At 46.3% G+C, this 23,195-nt stretch overlaps 2 protein-coding genes across 4 annotated transcripts in view; both read left to right on the top strand.

The window, feature by feature from the left end:
* Positions 1-15,087, top strand: part of LOC115096617 (tyrosine kinase receptor Cad96Ca-like) — a 47,547-nt gene extending 32,460 nt beyond the window's left edge. For all 3 annotated transcript variants that reach the window (XM_029611502.1, XM_029611501.1, XM_029611503.1), the window contains exons 6-12: positions 1,565-1,663; positions 4,239-4,399; positions 5,280-5,405; positions 13,578-13,689; positions 13,803-13,902; positions 14,168-14,267; positions 14,374-15,087. In XM_029611502.1, coding sequence (XP_029467362.1) covers positions 1,565-1,663; positions 4,239-4,399; positions 5,280-5,405; positions 13,578-13,689; positions 13,803-13,902; positions 14,168-14,267; positions 14,374-14,424 — 749 coding nt within the window. In that variant the 3' untranslated portion in view covers positions 14,425-15,087. The remainder of the gene's footprint in view (positions 1-1,564; positions 1,664-4,238; positions 4,400-5,279; positions 5,406-13,577; positions 13,690-13,802; positions 13,903-14,167; positions 14,268-14,373) is intronic.
* A 2,563-nt stretch (positions 15,088-17,650) lies between these two features.
* Positions 17,651-23,195, top strand: part of TSR1 (TSR1 ribosome maturation factor) — a 40,972-nt gene continuing 35,427 nt past the window's right edge. The window contains exons 1-8 of the mRNA XM_029611500.1: positions 17,651-17,805; positions 20,126-20,229; positions 20,438-20,654; positions 20,862-20,996; positions 21,147-21,577; positions 21,777-21,936; positions 22,172-22,335; positions 22,818-23,008. Coding sequence (XP_029467360.1) covers positions 17,691-17,805; positions 20,126-20,229; positions 20,438-20,654; positions 20,862-20,996; positions 21,147-21,577; positions 21,777-21,936; positions 22,172-22,335; positions 22,818-23,008 — 1,517 coding nt within the window. The 5' untranslated portion in view covers positions 17,651-17,690. The remainder of the gene's footprint in view (positions 17,806-20,125; positions 20,230-20,437; positions 20,655-20,861; positions 20,997-21,146; positions 21,578-21,776; positions 21,937-22,171; positions 22,336-22,817; positions 23,009-23,195) is intronic.

Genomic DNA, 23,195 nt, shown 5'->3' with positions numbered 1-23,195 from the left:
ATCCATCCCTTCCTCAGCCCTGTCAAAGAACATGAAACGTTCCGTAATCCTTTTCCCCCTCGCCACTTTGAACTCTGTTCCATCCCTGCTCCTGTACCTTTTCAGTCACATTCCCAGGGCTGTGTTAGGTCCAGAGAAGAACATAAGAACATGCCCGTACTGGGTCAGACCAAGGGTCCATCAAGCCCAGCATCCTGTTTCCAACAGTGGCCAATCCAGGCCATAAGAACCTGGCAAGTACCCAATAACTAAGTCTATTCCATGTTACTGTTGCTAGTAATAGCAGTGGCTATTTTCTAAGTCAACTTAATTAATAGCAGGTAATGGACTTCTCCTCCAAGAACTTATCCAATCCTTTTTTAAACACAGCTACACTAACTGCACTGACCACATCCTCTGGCAACAAATTCCAGAGTTTAATTGTGCATTGAGTGAAAAAGAACTTTCTCCAATTAGTTTTAAATGTGCCACATGCTAACTTCATGGAGTGCGCCCTACTCTATTAACCAAAAGAGTAATTAACCGATTCACATTTACCCGTGTGATTTGCTGTGAAAGAAGTACTTGAAGAGCAGATGTGTCAGCAGGTACAAAGTTCCAAAGGAAAAATGCTCATGTTTTCTCTTTGGAGTCCATAGGTAAAAGGTACCTGTCCCTTACCTAAGCAGCCACACAATAAAGCTTCAGCGTCTTTGTGGCTTCTCCAGCCAGGCACTGGTTTTGATTGCTGTTTTTTTGAAGGCTTTGCTCTGTGATTCCCTTTGTCACAAAACAAAGGATTTTGCAACTAAGATACTGTATATTTAGAACTGTTCCAAGTTTTGTTCCAAAGGCCAGTTCTGCCTTCCGCATTAACCAAGAGGCCTTTCTGCTCAGCAAGTTTTAAAGAAGTAAAGTTGACGTAAGAAGGCTCTAAAATTGTATTAAGAGGGGATATGATAAAGGTGTTTAAAATTGTGAGAGGTCTAGAACAGGTAGATGTGAATCAGTTATTTACTCTTTCAGATAATAGAAAGACTTGGGGGCACTTCATGAAGTTAGCATGGGGCACATTTAAAACTAATCGGAGAAAGTTCTTTTCCAATGCACAATTAAACTCTGGAATTTGTTGCCAGAGGATGTGGTTAGTGCAGTTAGTATAGCTGTGTTTAAAAAAGGATTGGATAAGTTCTTGGAGGAGAAGTCCATTACCTGCTATTAAGTTCACTTAGAGAATAGCCACTGCCATTAGCAATGGTAACATGGAATAGACTTAGTTTTTGGGTACTTGCCAGGTACTTGTAGCCTGGATTGGGCATTGTTGGAAACAGGATGTTGGGCTCGATGGACCCTTTGTCTGACCCAGTATGGCATTTTCTTAAGAAGATTTTCAGGCAATCAGAGCAAGCCTTTGCATTGTTTGATGCTGGTAAGAAGGGGTTACCAGCGTGCACTATTTCAGTCTGCAGATGGATTCATTATTGCATTATTGAGGTTTGTCAGTAGTTAGTGATACTTCTAAGTATCAGGTTTCTCCCTGGACAGTTATCAGCATGAGTATTGACCAGCATGCTTTCTTCTTCAGGAATATCTTTCAAGAGATTTGAGATTGAGGTTTTGATTCTGAAGAAAGTTGGATACCATAAACACATACTGCAGCTTTTGGACTGGGAGATGGTGCAAAGTAAGTAATAAGCACCTTTATGATCTCTCCATTTTCTCTTCTTCCTTCTGCCCCAGAATCCTCTCAGCTTCCTACCTCTCTCCAGATTTACAGAGTTGGTCCTACCACATCTCATAGCTATGCTATGTATAGATTTCCAGTCTGCTGGATGGGGGAGAAAGAGTGAGAAGAGCTGACAAGAATACAAAAGTGAGAAATATTAGCTTAGGGGAATTCTATGCAGCCGTAATGCAGAATTTCCCTCACCTGCAGACAGTAATAATTAGGATTTCGTCTCTATATCATAAGGAACAGGCTAATCCATTCTTATGGCCTGGATTGGCCACTGTTGGAGACAGGATGCTGGGCTCGATGGACCCGTGGTCTGACCGGCGTGCACGCAGGGATTGTCCCATTGATTTACCTGGGACAAGTAGAATTGCAAGTCTTCACATCCAGTAGAGTGAGACAAAGAATGGATGGAGCGAGGTAGCAACCCCATTAACAGCTATCACACAGAATTTGGGAGACTACCTTGACCAACAGATGTGAAAGCCGCTGGGGTCCTTGCATTTCTTTCTCCCACCCATAACCAGCCTGCCAGCCAGTCATCTAGCTCCCATCATGCTCTGCAGTCTCTGCTACACCAATCCCAGAATGGCTAATGCCTTCTGGCACCACGCAGCTCTCACACAAGGCTGAAACTGCAAGAGTAGAGATACTGAGTGCTTGAAACTGACAATGCTGGAAGGCATCCGATATTGCAGGGTCTGTGCAGGAGACACCGAGCGTGGAACACAGTGGCTGGGTGGGGCGCTGGAGGGAGGAGGAAAGATGCAGGTTGATCAATTGGGAGGGAACAGCCGGCTTCTCAGGAGAGTGTGTGTATGAGTTGGGGGAGGGGAGGTATGTTGGAGAGACACTGGTTGGAGATAAACTGGGGATGTAGAAAGTGTGTGTGTGTGTGTGTGTGGCAGAGGGAAGTGGGGTGGGGATGACTGCTCTACTGGTTTTCAGGGGATTTTCATTTGCTAATCTGCGCACTCCTGTTTTCCAGGGATTGCCAAAATTAAAATCCCCCAAAACCAGAAGCCCTGGCTATGGTGCCCATTACAGTACCCTTGGGTGAATTCTGTTCCAAAACACAAAAAACTTCTGTATCTTTGAGAAAAAAAAGTCTTTATTGTAGTTTAAATTCATTATTACTAAAAAAAAACCCAACTGAGTTTATAGTGGATTATTTTAACAAATGGTCTGCGGAATTTTAAAATATCGTGCCGATTTTATTTATATTCCACTTTTCAGATACTTCAAAGCAGATTACATTCAGGTACTGCAGGTATTTCCCTGTCCCCAGAGGGCTCTCAATCTAAGTTTGTACCTGAGGCAATGGAGGGTGAAGTGACTTGCCCAAGGGCACAAGGAGCGGCAGCGGGATTTGAACCCTGGTTCTAACCACTCCACACATATTAAGTTCTATTCTCACATTATATAGGCCTGCATGGGAACAGAGCCACACAGCATGCAGAGAAAGAGAAGGCTGCAGTTAGGGTGGCTTTGAATCACACATCCGATGGATCCATCAGGAGTCTCTCCTCCAGCTCTGGCAATGGCACTGCCCAGCAGGGCATGTGGGGAGGGGCAGGAGCAGGACAGACTGCTAGGGGAACAAGGGGCTAACAAAATCAGGGTCACACACAGGCCGATGCACTATCACGCGCGTGTAAAAACGTGCGTCCAAACCGGGCACCCGTTTTTCAGCACCTCTCCTGGGCACGCGATGCTATATTTTAATGAGCTGCTGCGTTAAAAAGGATGCGCTCGGCTAAAATTGTGCAGCCCTAGCACTTAAAAAGCATCGGTTGCCTGGGAGATGTGGCTGTGCGCGGGCCAGGAATATGGGCACTCAGTGCGAGTGTCCACTTTATCCCGCTGCAGATAACTCACGTGCACACTATACACGCACGCCTGCACCGTGTATACTGTGCGCCCAGAAATGTTTTTCTTTTTGTAATTGAGCCCTTATATTTTCCCCCTAATTTTAAGCATCCCAAGCCGTAGAACTTGCAATGATACCAAGTCGTAGGAACCAGAGAGCCCAGTTTTTGGGGTTTTTTCCCCATGTGCTCTTGACTCGCTGGGGCAGGTGTTAAATTTGCCGCGTTAAAAAGGGTGCGTTGGTTGACCAGTGATTTTTTTGCATCAGGGGTAATAGCTAATAGCCTCATCTACATGGAATTTACATGTGATGAGCGCCATTAGCAACGCGTTTGTTTGGACATGCGTTTTTGAACTCGTTAATCGCTTTATTGCATCGGGTGTTAGTCTAGCGCGTTCAAAACACGCATCCAACTGCGGGTTAACCTATGCACTTTATTGCATTGGCCCCAACGACAGAATTACATCCACATGCATTCAAGGAGAAATACTAAGATGCACGAGGGACAGAGAAAGCAACAGAGAAAAAATTGAGATGAAGAAATGGAAAAGAATTATCTGCAACCCCATTCCCTATGGACCCTTCTTGCTTCCTCAGGTTCCCGTGGCCCTGCCTTGTACCTCCCATTCCCTGTGCTTACCCCATGTCTTCTTTCAGAACCCTACATGTTGTTCATGGAGAATGTCAGCTATGGAACGCTGAGAAAATTCCTGCGTGTCAATCGAGGGCAACTGATGGCCAATGAGAAGCTGCAGAGCCTGCTGACTGTAGCTGCCTATCACATAGCCTTGGGCATGGAGCACATTGCCCATAAAATGGTATTACATCTTTGTGCTACCTTCAAAAACCATACCCGCCCTACTGTCTCTGCTTCCACTAATACCAAGTCAGTATCTCTGCTGATATCACACACCACAATTTCTGGCACAGCGCCGGGCAGCACTCCCCTGGGTTGGCCAGCACAGCAGTGATTTTGGAGGTTAGCCCTAATAGTTACAGCAAAACAAAGAAGCAAAGAGCCAACCCTACGATAATCAAATAGATCCCAAAAAATAAGGGTTTAACAAAATATACAACAAAATTTACAAAAACAAAACCTGTGCTTTTATTTATGAAATCTGGAAAAGGCTTTATATTAAACAATCATAAAAACTAACACATCCACATATCCCATGCATATAACTCATTAAAACCATAGATCGAAGACTGTGTCTCTATTTCTAGGAGTTATAGAAAACTATTCAAATGTTAATACCACATCCCTATGACATGGGTCTCACAAATGTGTAATAGCTTGTTGAAAAACAGACTACATTGTCATATTGGAAACCAAAATGTAATCCACTTGCTGAAATGAATAAAGCAGCTCAAATATTTGATTTCCATAAAGTGTGTGATAATGCAGCAAAAATAATTTTAATAATTTTGATAATCCAATGGTATGGCTAAGAATCTAAAAAAACAATTTTATGTTTATAAAATCATTGTCCAAAGGGAATTTGAAGGAAACAGGACAGTGAACAATAATTCAAGGTGATCCACCACAGAATGACCCTCATGGAGTTCCTGATGGTTTGTAGGTTTTTTAGGTGCTTCTGCAGCATATGGGAGAAATGGTTAGAGCCCAGAATCCTTGAACACAGACTTTTCTTGGACTCTCTGATGAACTAAAAATGTTGCTATAAATATTTCCTTTAGGTGCTACATCGGGATCTGGCACTCAGGAATATTCTGATTAATTCATTCCCTCATGAATGTAAAATCACGGAGTTTGGATTGGCCAGTGAGGTATTCAGTCATGGGAGTGTCCGGAAACAACATAAGGTAAAATAAGACTTTAAATTGCTAACAGAAAGGAGAGGCCAGTATATTCTTTCAGAGAAAGAGGTAGAAGGAAGTTGATTAAAAGATGACTGGCTGGGGCCAGTGTGGTGGCCCAATGTCAATGCTGTACACTGCCATGAGGAGGACCTGGGTCAGCCAGCATTCACACCCTTGGGAGAATGCAGTCTCTGTCATTGAGGAATTTATATAGTAGCGGCCAGACTTGGGGCCCATGTTTGTAGTGTTAGGATTCTTTGAAAAGGTTTTCCTATGAAGCTGCTATCATTGCACTGTGAAAAATCACACTGATCAGACTTGTAAAACTATCACAGGTGCTGAAATGCTAGAATGTAGGCTAGACGTCAAAAAGTATGTCCAAGTTCAGTCTTAAGTTTTGTTTCTGCCTTCAGGGCTCAATTTACAAGAAATCACATGACTTACAAGAATTCCAACTTCATTAATATATATGAGATAAAATTATAATACTACCCTATTAAGAGAATGTTTATTTATCAAATTTCTATACCTCTTGTCAACATTTCCAAGTGTATAGTAAAACATTCATAATACATAAAATAATAAAAGCAATACACATAAAATCAAATCACATGAAACAAAATATCATAAAATACATGAATAGTAAAAAGACTACCCTCTGCTTATTGTGTTCACATTTTCCTAATTGGTTGACATTATGTAAACAAACAAACTAGCTTATTGGTATGTAAATTGGATTTAATCCAGTGTGTAAACCGTGTTCTCTGAGACTGCTTCTGAATTTCCTCTTCTGGAATATTCCAATACTTTATCTAAATAAGGATATTTCTTAAACTGCAGGTATAAAGTATATATTTTGGTTTACCCACAACAGCAGGGTTCTGAAAGATTGGAAATCTTCAGGGCACCTAAAATTCAGGGCCTGGAACCCAGTGGAAAAAACACTGGCTTGGTGCAGGTTGGGAAATGGAAGTCATGGCAGTTGCTGCTGAGGGAGAGAAAACTGCAGGCATTCATTGTCTATGGGGCCCTAATGTTGGACTGGAAGCCAATAGAATGCTGGGGTTTGGGGCAGTGTCTATAAGCAGGGATAGGAGGGATGAAAGCTACCCAGGAGGAGAAGGGGAGAGGAAAAAAAGAAAATTATTTCCTTACCTGCTAATTTTCGTTCCTGTAGTACCATGGATCAGTCCAGACCGTGGGTTATGTCCCCCTTCCAGCAGATGGAGTCAGAGCAAAAACTGAGAGAGCGGTCCCTCATGACTGGTGTGCCCTCTGTAAATCTTCAGTATTAAGAATATCCAAGCAACAAAGAAAAACCCCTTGGATGGATCAATACAAAAATGAATATCAACTAAATTGAACATCAAACTATAAATCTGACTAGGCAAACTTGCAATGTGAACTCTCAGTCAGTCCCAAACAGGTCCTGAAATGATTACACAGTCGAGCTGAAGGATTAACCCAAAGAAAACCCCCCCAAAATCCTTAGGGTGGGCATCTGGACTGATCCATGGTACTACAGGAATGAAAATTAGCAGGTAAGGAAATAATTTTCTTTTCCCTGTACATACCAGGATCAGTCCAGACCGTGGGATGTACCAAAGCTTCCCTTAAATAGGGTGGGCCACTGATATCCCAGCTCGAATGACCTGAGCCTCAAAAGAACCCGAGGTCGTTGACTGCAGATACAAGCGATAGTGATGCCCAAAAGTGTGTAAAGAATTCCAAGTGGCCGCTCGGCAAAATTCCTGTGGAGAGACCGCTCGGTTTTCTGCCCAGGAAGCTGCTTGAGCTCGGAGAGAATGAGCTTTAATACCGTCTGGGGGCTAATGCCCCATGCCAATGTACGCAGTAGAGATTGCTTCCTTCATCCATCGGGCAATGGTGGCCTTTGAAGCCTAGTTCCCCTCCTTAGGACCACTCCAGAAGACAAAAAGATGATCTGATAAGCGGAAGTCATTAGTAACCTCCAGATATCGAAGGAGGACTCGCTGGACATCTAGGCGCCTGAGCTCCTTGGAATCCTCATCCTGGATGATGGCAGTTCCACCAACTGATTCAGATGAAAAGACGAGACCACCTTTGGAAGGAAAGATGGTACGATACCCGAGGATACTCCGGGATGCGTAGAGCGGAGATAAGGTTCTCTACATGACAAGGCCTGCAGCTCCGAGATTCTGTGAGTGGAACAGATGGGAACCAAGGAAACTGTCTCAAGAGTCAGGTCCTTGAGGGTAGTACTCTACAGTGGTTCAAAGGGCGGCCCACCAAGAATACGAAGGATCAAAATCAAAACTCCCCGAGGGGCATAAATTGCGAATCGGTGTTTCACATGCTTTACTCCCTTCAAGAACCGGACCACGTCCGGGTGTGTCGCAAGAGGAGGGCCATCCTGGTGATGAACTAGAGCACCTAAGTCTGCCACCTGAACTCAGAGAAAATTGTAGGCTAATCCCCTCTCCAGCCCTTGCTGTAAGAATGACAAGATCTGGGCTATGGTCACATGCCATGGACAGAGACGTGAGGACTGGCAGCAAGCCTCAAAAACTTTCAAGCTCGGACATAGGACCTGGAGGTGGAAGGCTTCCTAGCCTTGAGAAGAGTGGAGATAGCTGCCGCTAGATACCCTCGTCTCCTCAGCTGGCGCCATTCCAAAAGCCAGGCCACTAGACAGAAGCGATCTACCTGGTCAAAAAATACTGGTCCCTGCTGTAGGAGATTCGACAGATGCCCCAGACGCAGTGGGCCGTCCACCGCTAGGTTGACTAAGTCTGCGAACCATGGCCGATGAGGCCACTCGGGAGCCACGAGGATCACGGGCTCCTGGTGAACCTCTATTCTTCGGAGCACTCTTCCCACCAGGGACCAAGGCGGGAACACAGAATGTAGGATGTTCCTCGGCCACGGGAGGGCTAGGACATCGACGCCTTCTGCTCCGTGCTCCCTTCTGCGGCTGAAAAAGCATAGAGCCTTTGCGTTCCCATCAGATCCAGATGGAGAGTCCCCCATCACGTGACGAGTAGTGCCACTGCCTTCTGGGACAGTTCCCATTCTCCGGGATCTAAGCGCTGGCGACTTAAAAAAGCCGCCTGAACATTGTCCACTCCTGCAATGTGAGACAGCTTGTTCGTCTCCCGAATCACATGGAGAATTCTTATTCTCCCCTGACGATTGATGTACACCACAGTCGTGGCGTTGTTGGAGAGGATCCGGACTGCTCGGCCCTGTGCTAGGGCAGAAAATGCTGCAGCGCAAGACGGACCACTCTTGTCTCTAGACGGTGGATTGGCCAAGTTGCCTGTTCTGGTATCCACTGACCCTGCGTCGAGTGCCAACCACACACTGGCCCCAGCCGGTAAGGCTGGCTTCTGTTGTAACAAGTACCCATTGTGGAACCTCAAGCTCTACTCCTGAAAGCAAATGATCCAGGTCGAGCCACCAGGTCAGGCAGTCCTTGGGTAGGGGCGGTAATGGCAGAGGAGCCTGAAATTCCTGAGATACCGGCTTCCAACGGGAGAGTAATGCTCTTTGTAAGGGACGCATATGGGCAAAGGCCAAGGCACATCTGTCATGGAGGCCATGGAACCTAGCAACTGGAGATAGTCCCAGGCTGTGGGAAGTCGGAGGTCCCGAAACGCTGAACCTGAGTAAGGAGTGATTGGGCCCACTCCAGACGAAGAGAGCCTGTGCCTACTTTTATGTCGAAATGAGCTCCCAGAAAGTTGAGGGACCAGGATCTGTTCCTTCCTCAGGGCCACCGCCACCACTACCATCACCTTGGTAAAGGTTCGAGGAACGGTTTCCAGGCCGAATGGCAGGGCCTGGAACTGTAAGTGCTGCCCCAAAATCTTGAAGCAAAGGAGGCACTGATGCTCCTTCAGGATGGGGATATGAAGATAAACCTCCGTCAAGTCCAAGGATGCCAGGAACTCTCCCCAGTGCACTGCAGCAATCCCTGAGCGCAGAGTTTCCATCCTGAAGTGTGGTATCTTGAGCGTCCTGTTGACCATTTTGAGATCGAGGATCGGCCGGAAAGAGCTTTCTTGCTTGGGGGCTATGAAGTAGACGGAATAATGGCCGAGTCCTTGTTCCGGTAGTTGCACCGGAAGAATGGCTCCCAGATCCAGGAGGCGGTCTAGCGTTCGACGTACTGCGCCCTGTTTCCTTAGTTCGCATGGAGAAAAGACAAACCTGTCTCTGAGAGGTCGAGCAAATTCTAAAGCGTAACCGCACTGTAGAATATCCAGGATGCCCTGGCATGAGATGATTGTGACCCACTCCTAGTAGAAGAGCGACAGGCGTCCTCCTATCTGGGGAATCAAAGAGTGGGCCGGCAATGTTTCATTGTGAAGATGTAGTGCAGTCCCTTGGGAGAGGGAGTCTCGGGCTGATCTTCATCCCCAAAAGGAATGAGACCAGGACTGCGATCTAGACGAGGGAGGCCTGTGGGACACTGGCCACACCTAGCAGAAGTGCTGTTGTCTTCTGAAATGGTTTCGCGCGGAGCTATATGTTCTGGATCTCCGAGGATGATCTTCCGGTAATTTAAGTACCTTATGCTCCCGGAGCGACTTAATAAGTTGCTCCATTTCCTCTCCAAACAACAACTTTCCCTTGAAGGGAAGGAAGCAGAGTTGAGACTAGGAGGAGGAATCTGCGGACCAGGTCCTGAGCCAGAGGAGGCGCCGAGCTGAGACTACGGAAACCATAGATCTGGCCAGCACCTGGAGAAGATCATACAGCACATCTGCGCCATGCGCTATGAAGGCTTCTAGCCTTTCCGCCTGTTGTGCCTCCCCTGGAGGCAGGTCCTGAGTCCCGAGTAGTTGTTGGACCCACCAGAGTCATGCACGCTACATCAGGGAGCTACAAACTGCAGCCCGAACTCCCAAGGCTCAAACACTTTCTTCAAATACACCTCAAGTTTGCGGTCCTGCAAATCCCTGAGGGCTGCTCCTCCAGTCACAGGAATAGGTGTCCTAGCCGTGACTGCGGATAAAGACACATCCACCTTCGGTACCTTAAGTAGTTCCAGGGACTCCTCGGGGAGTAGATACAGTCTGTCCATCACTCTGCCAACCCGCAGAGAGGCCTCCGGAGTCTCCCACCCCCTAGACAGCAATTGGAGGAGCATAGGATGAAAAGGAAAGTCTTCAAAGGTGGTTTGAGCCCTGGTAGGACGGGATCCCCTCTCTTCAGTGCAGTGCTGGCGGCAGGAGCCTCCTGGGGGGGCCTCAATATCTAATCCGGCCAGGACATGTGTGATAAGCGGAACCATCTCATCGCTCTGGAAAAGGCGTAGAACCCGAGGAACATTCCCTTTGACTTCTGGGCCGACGGCCTCTTGTGCCGAGGCCGTCGGGTCAGGACCGGTTGGATGGGCAACCAGCTGAACCCTAGAGGATCCTGAAGAGGCCACTGGAACGGCAGGGCCAGAATACTGGTGCTGAACTGGGCCGTGACGGTACCGATCCCCAAGGCCCCCCTGCCACAATCAGGAGTTCCCCCTGACTGACCACTTTAGGAGGAGGGGGGCGCCAAAACCGCATCCTGGTGCTGGCTGAGCCTTGCCAAATAAGCCCCATGCATCAGCAGAATAAATTCTGTGGAAAAAGGCTCCAGGGGAGGGATGGCCGGAGGGGGGAGGGGCGGAGGGTCCTCTGAGGGCGGCTCTGTGTTGGGGAGGTGCGCCAGAAAGAGAACCAGAGGAGAATGACGTCCGTCCTGGTCTGAATCCCCGGCAGGCAGTGCTGGAGCAGCAAGTAATGGATCCAAGATGGCAGCCGTTCCCACGTTGAATGGGAAAGGGGCTGACCTCCTCAGAGCCTGGCGCGCATTTGCACGTGAAACACACCGCTCTCTAGGGCTCAAGGTGCCCTCCCCACCAGGGAGGCACTGAGCACACAGGCCTTCCCGGGAGAGCCGCGATCCGGGCTCCCCCCAGGCGCTGCATCGCGTCAGCCGCGGCATGGAGGCAAATAAAGAAGGGCTTGGAACCCAGACCTCCGAAAACCTTCAATAGCAGGTACGAAATCAAAGTCCTGTGCTGCCTGACTAACTTTAATGACCCGTTCCATTTTTTTGTTTTTTTTCAAGCCAGAGGGATTTCGCGTTTCTGAAGCTTTGGGGCTGCCCTGAGGAAACGATATCTCCGGGCAGTGCGTCGATATCGAGGGGGAGAGGTTGGACCACCAACTTCACCCCTAAAGGCAGCAAATGACAGCCCTGCAAAAGGAAAGTTAACAAACTTACCCCCAAAATGATACAGCAATAAATAAAAAAGATGACAGGTCTGCCACTGAATGAAAGCTCTGCCTGCAAGCCTGCAGCAGGACAGCCCATAGAAAGTAGAGCAAAGCTAAAATGAAAAGCCCTTGCCTTTCTTTTTTTTTTTTTTTTTTTTAAATAAGATCCATCCAAGTAAAATGTGTTAACAGGAATACAGGAGAAATAAATCAACAAAGACTATTCTCACAGAAAGAAAATGGGAGAACTGAAGGTGCAACCTGAATCTGCTGGAGTCAAAGAAATATTGAAGGTTTACAGAGGGCGCACCAGTCATGAGGGACCGCCCTCTCAGTTTTTGCTCTGACTCCATCTGCTAGAAGGGGGACATAACCCACGGTCTGGACTGATCCTGGTACGTACCGGAAACTTGGCTTTTCACACAGGCCTTTAATTGATAGTATATTATGAATTGTATTTTTCATCCATTCCTTTATTTATTATAAATCTTGTGTGTGCTGTTCCCTCCAGAGCTTTTCCTGACCAATTGTGCTTTTGTTTTGTACTTTGCCTGATTGTTTTATTGCATTTTTTCTTAGTATATTTAATTTTGTTTTATTATTGAATTGTTTTATTTTTGATACTGTTAAGTTTGCAGATTGTACTGAATTTTATATACTTTTTTTTGTAAACTGTCTTGATTTTATTATGGAAAAGTGATCAAATAAACAAACTAAAGAAGTAAATATAAAAGAACAAAAGCAAAAATACAAAACCAAGCAAAATATTCAAAACAAAGAACATAAAAGCAAAACAAAATAGTTTCCCAGTTTATGAACATTTGAAGGATAACTTTAAAACAATTCCCCACACTCCACATACGCTTGTACATGGAGTTCTATGATAGCAGTTTATAACCCGCGTGCATCAGATCTGTGCATTTTATAAAATATGTTCAATTCCACCCACAACATACGCACATATGTATGCAGCCTTGTCAATACATGCAGTGCACTGAGTGAACAGTTTAGGTCACTGAACGTGCATACTTTTCCTATTGATTTAAAAAAAACCCCCCCCCCCCCCCCAAAAAAAACTATGCATATAAAATTAATTCAGGAAAATAAAGTAAGCCATTCATATGTAAAACCCAATTTAAGCACAGATGTTGGTATATTTTAAAACGTGTACTTGTAATTTTATAAAATAGCGATTATGTGAGTACAAGCTACTTGCATGCATACGTGGCTAATTTTTACACATGTAACTCTTTGAAAATTCAAGTTTTTAAAAATATGTCTTGTTGATGATTATTGCTGCGGTAAATCTGGATTGGATTGGCTGCCTTAAGTTGGCAGGGGAAAACTCCTCTGGTAGCTGTAAAGAAAGTCTCAGGGTGCTAAACCCAGCCCAGGTTTTGATTCAGCTGGAAGCCCAGAGGAAGTTTCCGGGTCCAAAAGAAAGACACCTGGGCTTTCTTCTATTTGTTTTCACCCCTGCACCCTCCCTTCCATCTCTGCTAGTACTCTTCACGCCTGCCCTGCAGCACCCCCTGCAATTCCAGCACTGAGACATACATACACACACACAAGCTCTACCAGTGCCGCTTGATCCCATGTCCCCAATTCACATTAACCAAAGCACCAGGCACCCCTGCATATGTTGTTTCAAGTGCATGCTGTCTTCTAAGTGTGCCTACCGAAACACACCTTGCTTCTCAAAGCACACTCTACTCCCTAAATAAGAACATAAGCATGGCCAAGCTGGGTCAGACTAATGGTCCATCTAACCCAGCATCCTGTCTCTCTAATGAAAACTAGATTTCATCTAAGTGCTCCCTGTAGATCTATAACAGTAAGCACACACTGTTCTTAATTAGGCTCTGCCTCAAGCACATGCTTCCCCAAGCATATACTGACCCAGATGCATTTTTCTGCATTGCTATAGTATGAGGTTCCTCTGCGCTGGTATCCACCTGAGTACTTCAGAGAAAAAGCTTATCAGCTGAAAAGTGAGGTGTGGTCTTATGGCATCTTGCTCTGGGAGATGGAGACACTAGGTAAGTGATAGGCCCTTTACTCCTTCATATCTGCTGCAGCTGTCACCTATCACGTTGACAGAAAAGGGCAGAACTGAATCAATTTCTGGGGCCTGATCATGTGTTTTTCATAGGCTGTTCCCCATATCCAGACTTGGATAGTGCTGAGGACGTTATGTTTCATGTCTGCAGTGGATACAGAATGAGGAAACCTCCTGGCTGTAGAGATGAAATGTGAGCATTACCTGTTTTTACTTCCATTCCTCATCTCTGTTGGGGGGGGGGGAGGTGGATTCGGTTGCAGGTTCTTTCTTTATTTCAATTTATTAGACACCTGATTTTAGATTTTATTAGCTGCTATAGAGCTATGCAGAGAATGAACATCTCCATAACACCAGCAGAAAGTGCTCTTGCCAAGCTAGGATGTACTAATAGCAAAGAGAAAGCTGGCATTGTTTGGGTTTCCCCTTTTCCAGACGCTGTTCTTTGCATCTCACAGATTTAAAGTGATGGAGCAGTGCTGGACAGAAAATATATGCCAGCGTCCCTCTTTCTCAGAGATTGCCAAGTACTTGGAGGAGATTGTGGAAGAGGATGCGGTGAGAAATTCACTGATGCGATATTCTGTCTATAGCACACATCTGTACCAGTCTGATGTCTCCAGGGCTGTAGTGAAATTTTGACTTGATTCATGTTTCTGTTCAGGATTACGTACAGCTGGAGGAAAGTGAGGACGTGTACCATGCTAAGGGATGATCCTTACAACTGGGCTCCACCCCAACAGAACTGGCATTCACCTCTGGGCTCTGCAAGAATTTGACATTACAGCACCATGGACTGAAGGCCAGAGCCACACATAAAACAGCAGAATGCAGGCCTGGCAGCTAACCTTTACTAGGGAAAAGGACCCCCTGTGGAAAGATTGTGGTGGGAAGGATTTTAGCAGCTGGACTGTACTAGGGATAAGGACCCGGGCAGCAGGATTACACTGGGAAGAAGATCCATGCACGCACTGCAGTCTGCTGCTAAATTTCTGAGGAAGTGACATCACTGAAATTTAATGTTACGGTGCATAAGTAGCCAGAATGCAGGTCTCCGAACTTGTTGATTCCACAGTGAGAGAGAATCGGTTTCTTTTTATGTAGACAAAAAAGTGTAACTTCGGTGTTTGTATTCTGATATTTATGAGGGTGGTTTTCAAAAGATTTTAGCGAGAAACTAAGCACTGACCTGGGTAAAATTATGTTCTTCCTCTGTGGATAGAAATAAGCTGCACTGGAAAGCAGTGGCACCGGGAAAGACCTCAGATTTCAGTGTGAAATCCTTGTAGATAGTAAAGTACCTTCTGTGCTGCTGGCCCTGGATTATTCAAAGGGAAATGCTACAGGGTGTACACATTGGGCTGCATGTCACACAAAAGTTTAAAAAATGATTCCTTAAGAGCAAGCTGATAATACAGTGATGGGAGGTGTGTGTGAATATTCTTCCAAGGGATTGGGCCTCACCTTGGTTAGTAGGAAGCTGGTTCTCTTGCAATTTTCTCCCTGTTCAGTGAATATTACTCACTTGACTGTTTATACATTTTATACATTTTGAAACAAGTATTACAGTACCATTAAAAATTTTAATTCCTGTCAAGAAATTGCTTTAAGTCACATTAATACATTCTCCAATTAACCTGACTTCTGCCCTGGAGCAGCCTCTGCTATAGTAGTACAGGGTCCCTCCTACACGAAGGGCTTTACCAATGCATATCACTCCTATACTGCCCCCCCCCCCCCCAACCATACACAGCTCTACCAATGCTCCTCCCTCCTGTCCTGCAGCTCCCCCTGCTATTCCAGTACTGAGCCCCCCTTACACAGCTCTACCAATGCTCCTCCCTCCTGTTATTCCAGTCCTGAGGCCCCCCCCCTTTACACAGCTCTACCAATGCTCCTCCCTCCTGTCCTGAGCCTCCCTTTAACATAGAAACATAGAAATGACGGCAGAAGAAGACCAAATGGCCCATCCAGTCTGCCCAGCAAGCTTCACACATTTTTTCTCTCATACTTATCTGTTTCTCTTAGCTCTTGGTTCTATTTCCCTTCCACCCCCACCATTAACGTAGAGAGCAGTGATGGAGCTGCATCCAAGTGAAATATCAAGCTTGATTAGTTAGGGGTAGTAGGGGTAGTAACCGCCACAATAAGCAAGCTACACCCATGCTTGTTTTACCCAGACTATGTTATACAGCCCTTATTGGTTGTTTTTCTTCTCCCCTGCCGTTGAAGCAGGGAGCTATGCTGGATATGCGTGAAGAATCAGTTTTTCTTCTCTCCTGCCGTTGAAGCAGAGAGCTATGCTGGAAATGCGTGATGTATCAGTCTTCTCCCATGCCGTTGAAGCAGAGAGCCATGCTGGATATGCATCGAAAGTGAAGTATCAGGCACATTTGGTTTGGGGTAGTAACCGCCGTAACAAGCCAGCTACTCCCCGCTTTGTGAGTGCGAATCCTTTTTTCTTCTCCCCTGCCGTTGAAGCTATGCTGGATATGCGTGAAGCATCAGTTTTTCTTTTCCCCTGCTGTTGAAGCAGAGAGCTATGCTGGAAATGCGTGATGTATCAGCCTTTCTCCCATGCCGTTGAAGCAGAGAGCCATGCTGGATATGCATCGAAAGTTGAAGCAGAGAGCCATGCTGGATATGCATCAAAAGTGAAGTATCAGGCATATTTGGTTTGGGGTAGTAACCGCCGTAACAAGCCAGCTACTCCCCGCTTTGTGAGTGCGAATCCTTTTTTCTTCTCCCCTGCCGTTGAAGCTATGCTGGATATGCGTGAAGCATCAGTTTTTCTTTTCCCCTGCTGTTGAAGCAGAGAGCTATGCTGGAAATGCGTGATGTATCAGCCTTTCTCCCATGCCGTTGAAGCAGAGAGCCATGCTGGATATGCATCGAAAGTTGAAGCAGAGAGCCATGCTGGATATGCATCGAAAGTGAAGTATCAGGCACATTTGGTTTGGGGTAGTAACCGACGTAACAAGCCAGCTACTCCCCGCTTTGTGAGTGCGAACCCTTTTTTATTCTCCCCTGCCGTTGAAGCAGAGAGCTCTGCTGTATATGCATTGAAAGTGAAGTATCAGGCTTATTTGGTTTGGGGTAGTAACCGCCGTAACAAGCCAGCTACTCCCCTCTTTGTGAGTGCAAATCCTTTTTTCTACGTTTCCTCTTGCTGTTGAAGCTTAGAGCGATGTTGGAGTCACAGTAAGCATGTATATGTTTATTGAATAAGGGTATTGTCTCCAGGCAGTAGCCATCATTCTGGCGAGTCACCCACTCTTCATTGGCGGCCTCTTGACTATGGATCCACAGTGTTTATCCCACGCCTCTTTGAAGACCTTCACAGTTCTGGTCTTCACCACATCCTCTGGAAGGGCATTCCAGGCATCCACCACCCTCTCCGTGAAGAAATACTTCCTGACATTGGTTCTGAATCTTCCTCCCTGGAGCTTCAAACAACCCCTTTACACAGCTCTACCAATGCTTTTCCTGCTATTCCAGCACTGAGCCCCCCGCCCCCCCCTTTACACAGCTCTACCAAGGCTCCTCACTCCTGTCCTGCAGCTCCCCTGCTATTCCAGTAGTGAGCCCCCCATACACAGCTCTACCAATGCTCCTCCCACTATTCCAGTCCTGAGCTCCCCCATACACAGCTCTACCAATGCTTCCCCCTCCTGTCCTACAGCTCCTCCTGCTATTCTAGAACTAAGCACCCCCTCCCCTTTACAGAACTCTACCATGCGCCTCCTGTTATTCCAGTACTGAGCCCCCCGCCCCCCTTTACACAGCTCTACCAAGGCTCCTCCCCGTATTTTAGAACTGAGCCCCTCCCCCTTTTACACAGCTCTACCAACACTCCTGCCTTCTGGCACCTCTGCCGCAGTGAGGAAACCGGCAATGGAACCTCCACGGTAGGTGGGGACGATCCGGAAGTGTCATTTTGGGGGCGGTGATTGGAGGACCCGGAAGTGATTCTCTGGCAAGATGGCTGCGGGCGAGCAGCAGCAGGTGCACCGGGCCGGGGCTCAGAAACAGCAGAACAAACAGCACAAGCCGGGCCGACACCGTAGCAAAGGCGGGCTGGAGCGGGAGAGCCGGGGTGAGAGTCACTTTCTTACAGTGATCCCTGACCTAGGAGAGGGAACGGGAGTCACGGTTTCTTATCACGTAACCAGCATATAAGCTGGGGAGCCGGGGTGAGGGTGGCTTTCTCACAGTGACCCCTGACCTAGGAGAGGGGACAGAGTCACGGTTTCTTATCATGTAACCAGTTTATAAGTGGGAGGGTTGTGGACGTGGCGGATTTTTCGGCCTGCACAGCTGCTGATTGTTATAATTTCCAGATTTATCTAAAAGGAGAAGAATTGATCAGATTCAGAGAACCTTAATTCCATGAGAGTGTTACGTTGCCTAAGTTGTTCTCCTGCAGCATTTCAAGCTTGTACGGTTACTAACTGGAGCGGTACAGACAAGGGTAACTGGGTAGACTGGCTGGACCAAATAGTCTTTAGCTGCTGCTAAATACTGTTACTATAACTCTTCACGCAGTCTTTGTGCTGTGTGATAGTACATGTTTTTTGCCTACCAGCATTGTTTAATCTCCAGTTGAGTGGTCTATACGTTTAATAAATAAGCAGCTGCCCTCCCTCATGTACTTTATCAGTTATTCCCTGTACGTTCCTGGATCAGTCCAGACTCCTGAGGGCTGGCCACGGCGCCCAGATCATTTATCAAGGTGATGGTCGTGGTGGCAGCTGCTCTCCCTCGTGCACTTTATCAGTTATTTACTTATATTTAATTATTTTGGACCAGTTGAAGCATCCAGCCCTCTTGATCCACACTTCTCTGAGTAGCTGTATGATCCGTTGTCTAAAATGTGCTGAAAATTGTTGGTTAACTACCCAATAATTTGTGTGGGGGTGGGGGGCAGCAGGAGTAAATATTGAGTGCACATTCAGTCACCCCACTTTGATGCTGCATTCTCTTTCATCCTCACCCAGGTGCAGTCCTCTCTCTCCTCCAGTCCCCTCTTGCAGCACACTTTCTACCTCTTTCTCTTCACAGCACACCAGGCCAGGCGGGGGGGACCTGGGGGGGGGGGGCGCAGGGTGTCAGGTCGTGCAGAGGGGGGGCTAAGGTGCGGAGATATTAAGTTTGGTTTGTGTCAGGGTAGGCCTGTCGGAATAGCCATGTTTTGACTCCTTCCTTAAAGTTGTGAAAGGAAGGAGTCAAAACATGGCTATTCCGACAGGCCTACCCTGACACAAACCAAACTTAATATCTCCGCACCTTAGCCCCCCCTCTGCACGACCTGACACCCTGCGCCCCCCCCCCCAGGTCCCCCCCGCCCGACCTTTCACCCTCTCTCTCAGCCCGCCTGATCCCCTCCCCTCCTCCCCTGGCCACCTCCCTTTATCCTCGACACCCAGCCACCACCCTACCCCCCCCTTTTTTTCCCCTTTCCCCTGCCCTCCACACCCCCTACATACCCTTGAAGAAACCCTTCCCAGTAATTACCTCCTGTTTCAATTGTTCCTTATTCCTTTTTAATCAAATGTTTCCTGTACATTAGGCATCTGTACATAGCATTCCTCTTTTCCGCTTTATTCCCTCCCTTTACCTCTGTTATCTATACCTCTCCCCCCTTCCCCCCTTATCCCCCTTTCCCACCCACCTCCTACCCCTTCCCTTTCTCCCCCCCCTACCCCCCCCAAATCTCTATTCCTTGGTTCCATTTATTGTTTATTTTGTTGTATTTGGTTTTGGGTTTGTTTTTGCTCTTGCGTTAGTTTTTTCATACTGTTTTATTGTCATTTTGTTATACTGTATCTCCCACCTGATTTCATTGTAAACCGGCATGATGTGCTTCACGAATGTCGGTAGATAAAAGTTAATAAATAAATAAATAAATAAATGTCTTAGCCATCTTAACTCTTCCCACACTTGGATGGGGGCCAGGCACCTTCCACCTCAACTTGGTGCAGTCTTCTCTTACTTCCTTTAGTCACCCCTGCAGTCCTGTTTAACTTCCCCACCACCCCCTCCAATCTCTCTCAAACCAAACAGGGGCCATTGATACCCTCTACACCTTTCCCCCTGGAGCCCCAATCTAGGCTAAAACCATTGCCTATTCTTGCTTTCTCCTCCTGGGCTCTGATATGGACCAAAGATGCCACTGTTCCTTTCTGTACCTCAACTGGGTGAAGACTTCTGCCTGCTTCTTCCTGACTGGCAGCCAGTAAAATCCGCTTACCTACAAAAAATAGATTTTCGAAACCTTACAAGAAAAATAGTCCCTGCTACATGAAGCTTATGAACTAGTCGAGGCATGCAGATAAGACTAATATATGGACTGTGTGATCTGCTAGAACACAAATCATATATTAGCATATAATGACTGAATATTTCTACTCCCTTAGGGCGAGTGTCTGCAAAAATCCTGAGTAAAAAAATTAGAAAAGATCTGAACAAGTTGGATAGGAAGCACAAACTGAATCAAATCCGGAGGCAGTGCAAGGATGCAGTGAGTATTTTAAAGCACAATAATCTTAAATACACTGAGATATAATCAGGAAATAGAAACAAATGGAGCCAGAATGATGTGACAGCCAGGTTACAAGAGCTTGTAACTAGAGGCAGAGCAGAACTAAATGTTTCCTATGCTGGTAAAGGAAAGGGACAAGCTGGGCTAGATGTCTTTCTGTAGTAATTTTGTCACATTTCTCTCTCAGATTCTCACTGAGAAGCGGAGCCTGGGTAGTAAAGATGGTCCTCCACACCTAGTAGTACTGGTCCCACTTCATGCTGGAATTGATGTCCAGAGTGCATTGAAATTAATTAAAAGTGATGACGACACGATTGTCCATCAGAGTGAGCAGCACGGTGATGGTTTTGCACTGATATGTCCTCGATCCAAACAGAGGTGGCTCTTTGTTTCAGCAAAAGTAGGTAAGAAAACCTCTAGAGATGTCACTGAGGAACCCTGCCTATTCTTAGATTTTTTTTTTTTTTTTAATAAAACATTCTTCGTAATAGTTTTAATTTAAAAATGATTATATTTTGTCTACTTTTAGAGTGCTAGAATAGCTGTTTTGTATCTGCTGAGGACCTCTTCTCTTCTGGATTTAATAACAATTGCTTGTTTTGTATCTGCAGAGAATTTCCATGCCTTGCTAGATCTGGCAAAAGTGGCAGACACCCTCTTGTTTGTGCTGGATGCTCAGGAAGGCTTGGACAGTTATGGAGATTACTGCCTATCTTGTCTGTTTGCACAGGGTCTCCCCACTTACGGTATGTGTGGCAATCAGTAGGCCACTGAGAAATGAAACGGGGTTTGTGTTTATGCATCTTAGTTTGGGCCATTTGCAGTGTGTGAGAATTTGCTACTGTCACTCTTCTCACCACCTCAATCAACTGTTTCTCCTTCCTCCACTACTGCAGCTCTGGCAGTGCAAGGGGTTGATACTCTGCCACTGAAGAAACAGAATGATGCCAAGAAAAATTTAGGAAAAACAATCAAAAAACGTTTCCCAGATGCTAAAATCTTCAGTTTGGACACAAAGCAGGAGGCCGCTGTGCTGCTCAGGCAGATGGCCACCCAGAAACAGCATCACCTGGCATTTAGGGATCGACGCACATACCTCTTGGCTCAGAAAGCTGAGTTTCTACCCGGTGATGAAAATGGTGTAGCAGGGACCCTGAAAGTGTCTGGTTACATCCGAGGACAGACTTTGAATGTGAACAGTTTGCTACATATTGTGGGACAAGGTGATTTCCAGATGAGTCAAATTGATGCAGCTACAGACCCCTTGCCTCTGAATCTCAGGATAATGAAAAGTCAGATGAAAAAAGTTGAACCCATGCAGATGCAGGTAGGGTTATCTATAGGGAAGCCATGAATGTGATGACTGGTGCTTACAGTTAGGTATGGTTAATTTGAGCTGTAGGTACTGGGGATATATTAGGATCAAGGTGCAGTTACTGCAGGTGCTGTATGTGATGGCTCCTTGGAGCAGCCCTTGTTCTTGGAAAACAAAGTTAATTTTGAACCTTGTAATCTCTGCCATTCAGGACGACTTTGTAGGTGGAGTTGCTGAGATGGAGGAAGATGTGAAGGTGCTGATGATGGCAGACCCCAGAGCACAGGAATCTCTGCAGTCAGAAGTGACTTTGGATCCAATGGAAGGGGAGCAGACATGGCCTAATGAGGAGGAGCTAAAAGAGGCAGAAGGTGCATACATTACATATCTATAATTTTGGTTTGAAGGCTGTTGTGTATTTTTTCAGTGCTGGATGTAAATCACCAGAGTCTGCTACTGGAAGAAGGCTATAAATTCAAGCCAAGTGTATTAACAATTATCCTGCAGAGAATGAGAGCTGAGTGTTTCATATTCTAACTTTGCTGGGTGCATGTTGAGGATCCTGAGTCCTTTTTTAAATCCAAGGGTGTCATTCTCATTGTGTAGAGTCCCTGGCAGACAAGTGGAAGGTAGTAAAGAAGGTCCCGAAAGGAACATCCAGTTACCAGGCAGCATGGATTGAGGATGATGAAAGTGGAGAGGAGGAAGATAGTGAGAATGAGGAGGATGGTGTAGAAGAGAAAGATACAATGGATGAAGCTGCCTCCGGGGTAAGTGAAGATCACACTGCAGGAAGGCAGGACTCTACCTTTGATCCTTGAAAGTGGTGGTGGCAGATGTAAATCTCGATCCTTCCCTGTACGTACCCGGATCAGTCCAGGACAGCTGGGTTTTGCCTCCCCACCAGCAGATGGAGACAGAAGAAGACTTTGCGGAGTTTGTCCTATACCCCTGAGGTGCCACCTAGTGTCTGCCAGTATGATTCAGTACCCAAGCAGAAAAACCAGATACAAAAAACCATAACTATGAACCATAAAAACACCTCCCTCGCAGAGCAGAGGATATGAAAACACTACATAAACCGTATTGAACCCGAATGTCGACAAAAATGCAGAGTGAATGCTTCCAAATGTAAATGTGGCGGTGTCAGCAGTGACCAAGATGATGACCATCCTTGAGCATTAAATGTGTAATCTTAAGTAATATGTTTGTACATACATTTGCATAACTTTCCTTTAATATGCTGTTGGAGGATGAACAAGAGAGCGATGAGGAGGAAGATTTGGAAACGATGAGCGTTGCTGAGAGTGCACGCGATGGCCACTATGATGAGAATATTGAGGAGGAAGATCTGCAGATGCTGGAGAAGTACAAGCAGCAAAGGCAGGAGGAGATGTTCCCAGATGAGGTGGACACACCTCGGGATGGACTCTGTAGAGTCCGGTAAGTATAAGCCTGTGATTGGATAGTGCCAGGAGTGACTGCATAAGTGTGACTAGAGGTGGCAGCTGGAGTACTGCTTAAGGTTCCAGCTGTGCAGCCTTTGTGAGAATTTTCTTATCATCCTATCGCACCAGTGCAGACGCGTGGGTTTTGCTCCCCTACCAGCAGATGGAGACAGAGAACTACT

Source organism: Rhinatrema bivittatum, chromosome 8 (assembly GCF_901001135.1).
Source record: "Rhinatrema bivittatum chromosome 8, aRhiBiv1.1, whole genome shotgun sequence".
Taxonomy (NCBI): domain Eukaryota; kingdom Metazoa; phylum Chordata; class Amphibia; order Gymnophiona; family Rhinatrematidae; genus Rhinatrema; species Rhinatrema bivittatum.
This window is presented reverse-complemented; position numbering and strand designations above follow the sequence as displayed.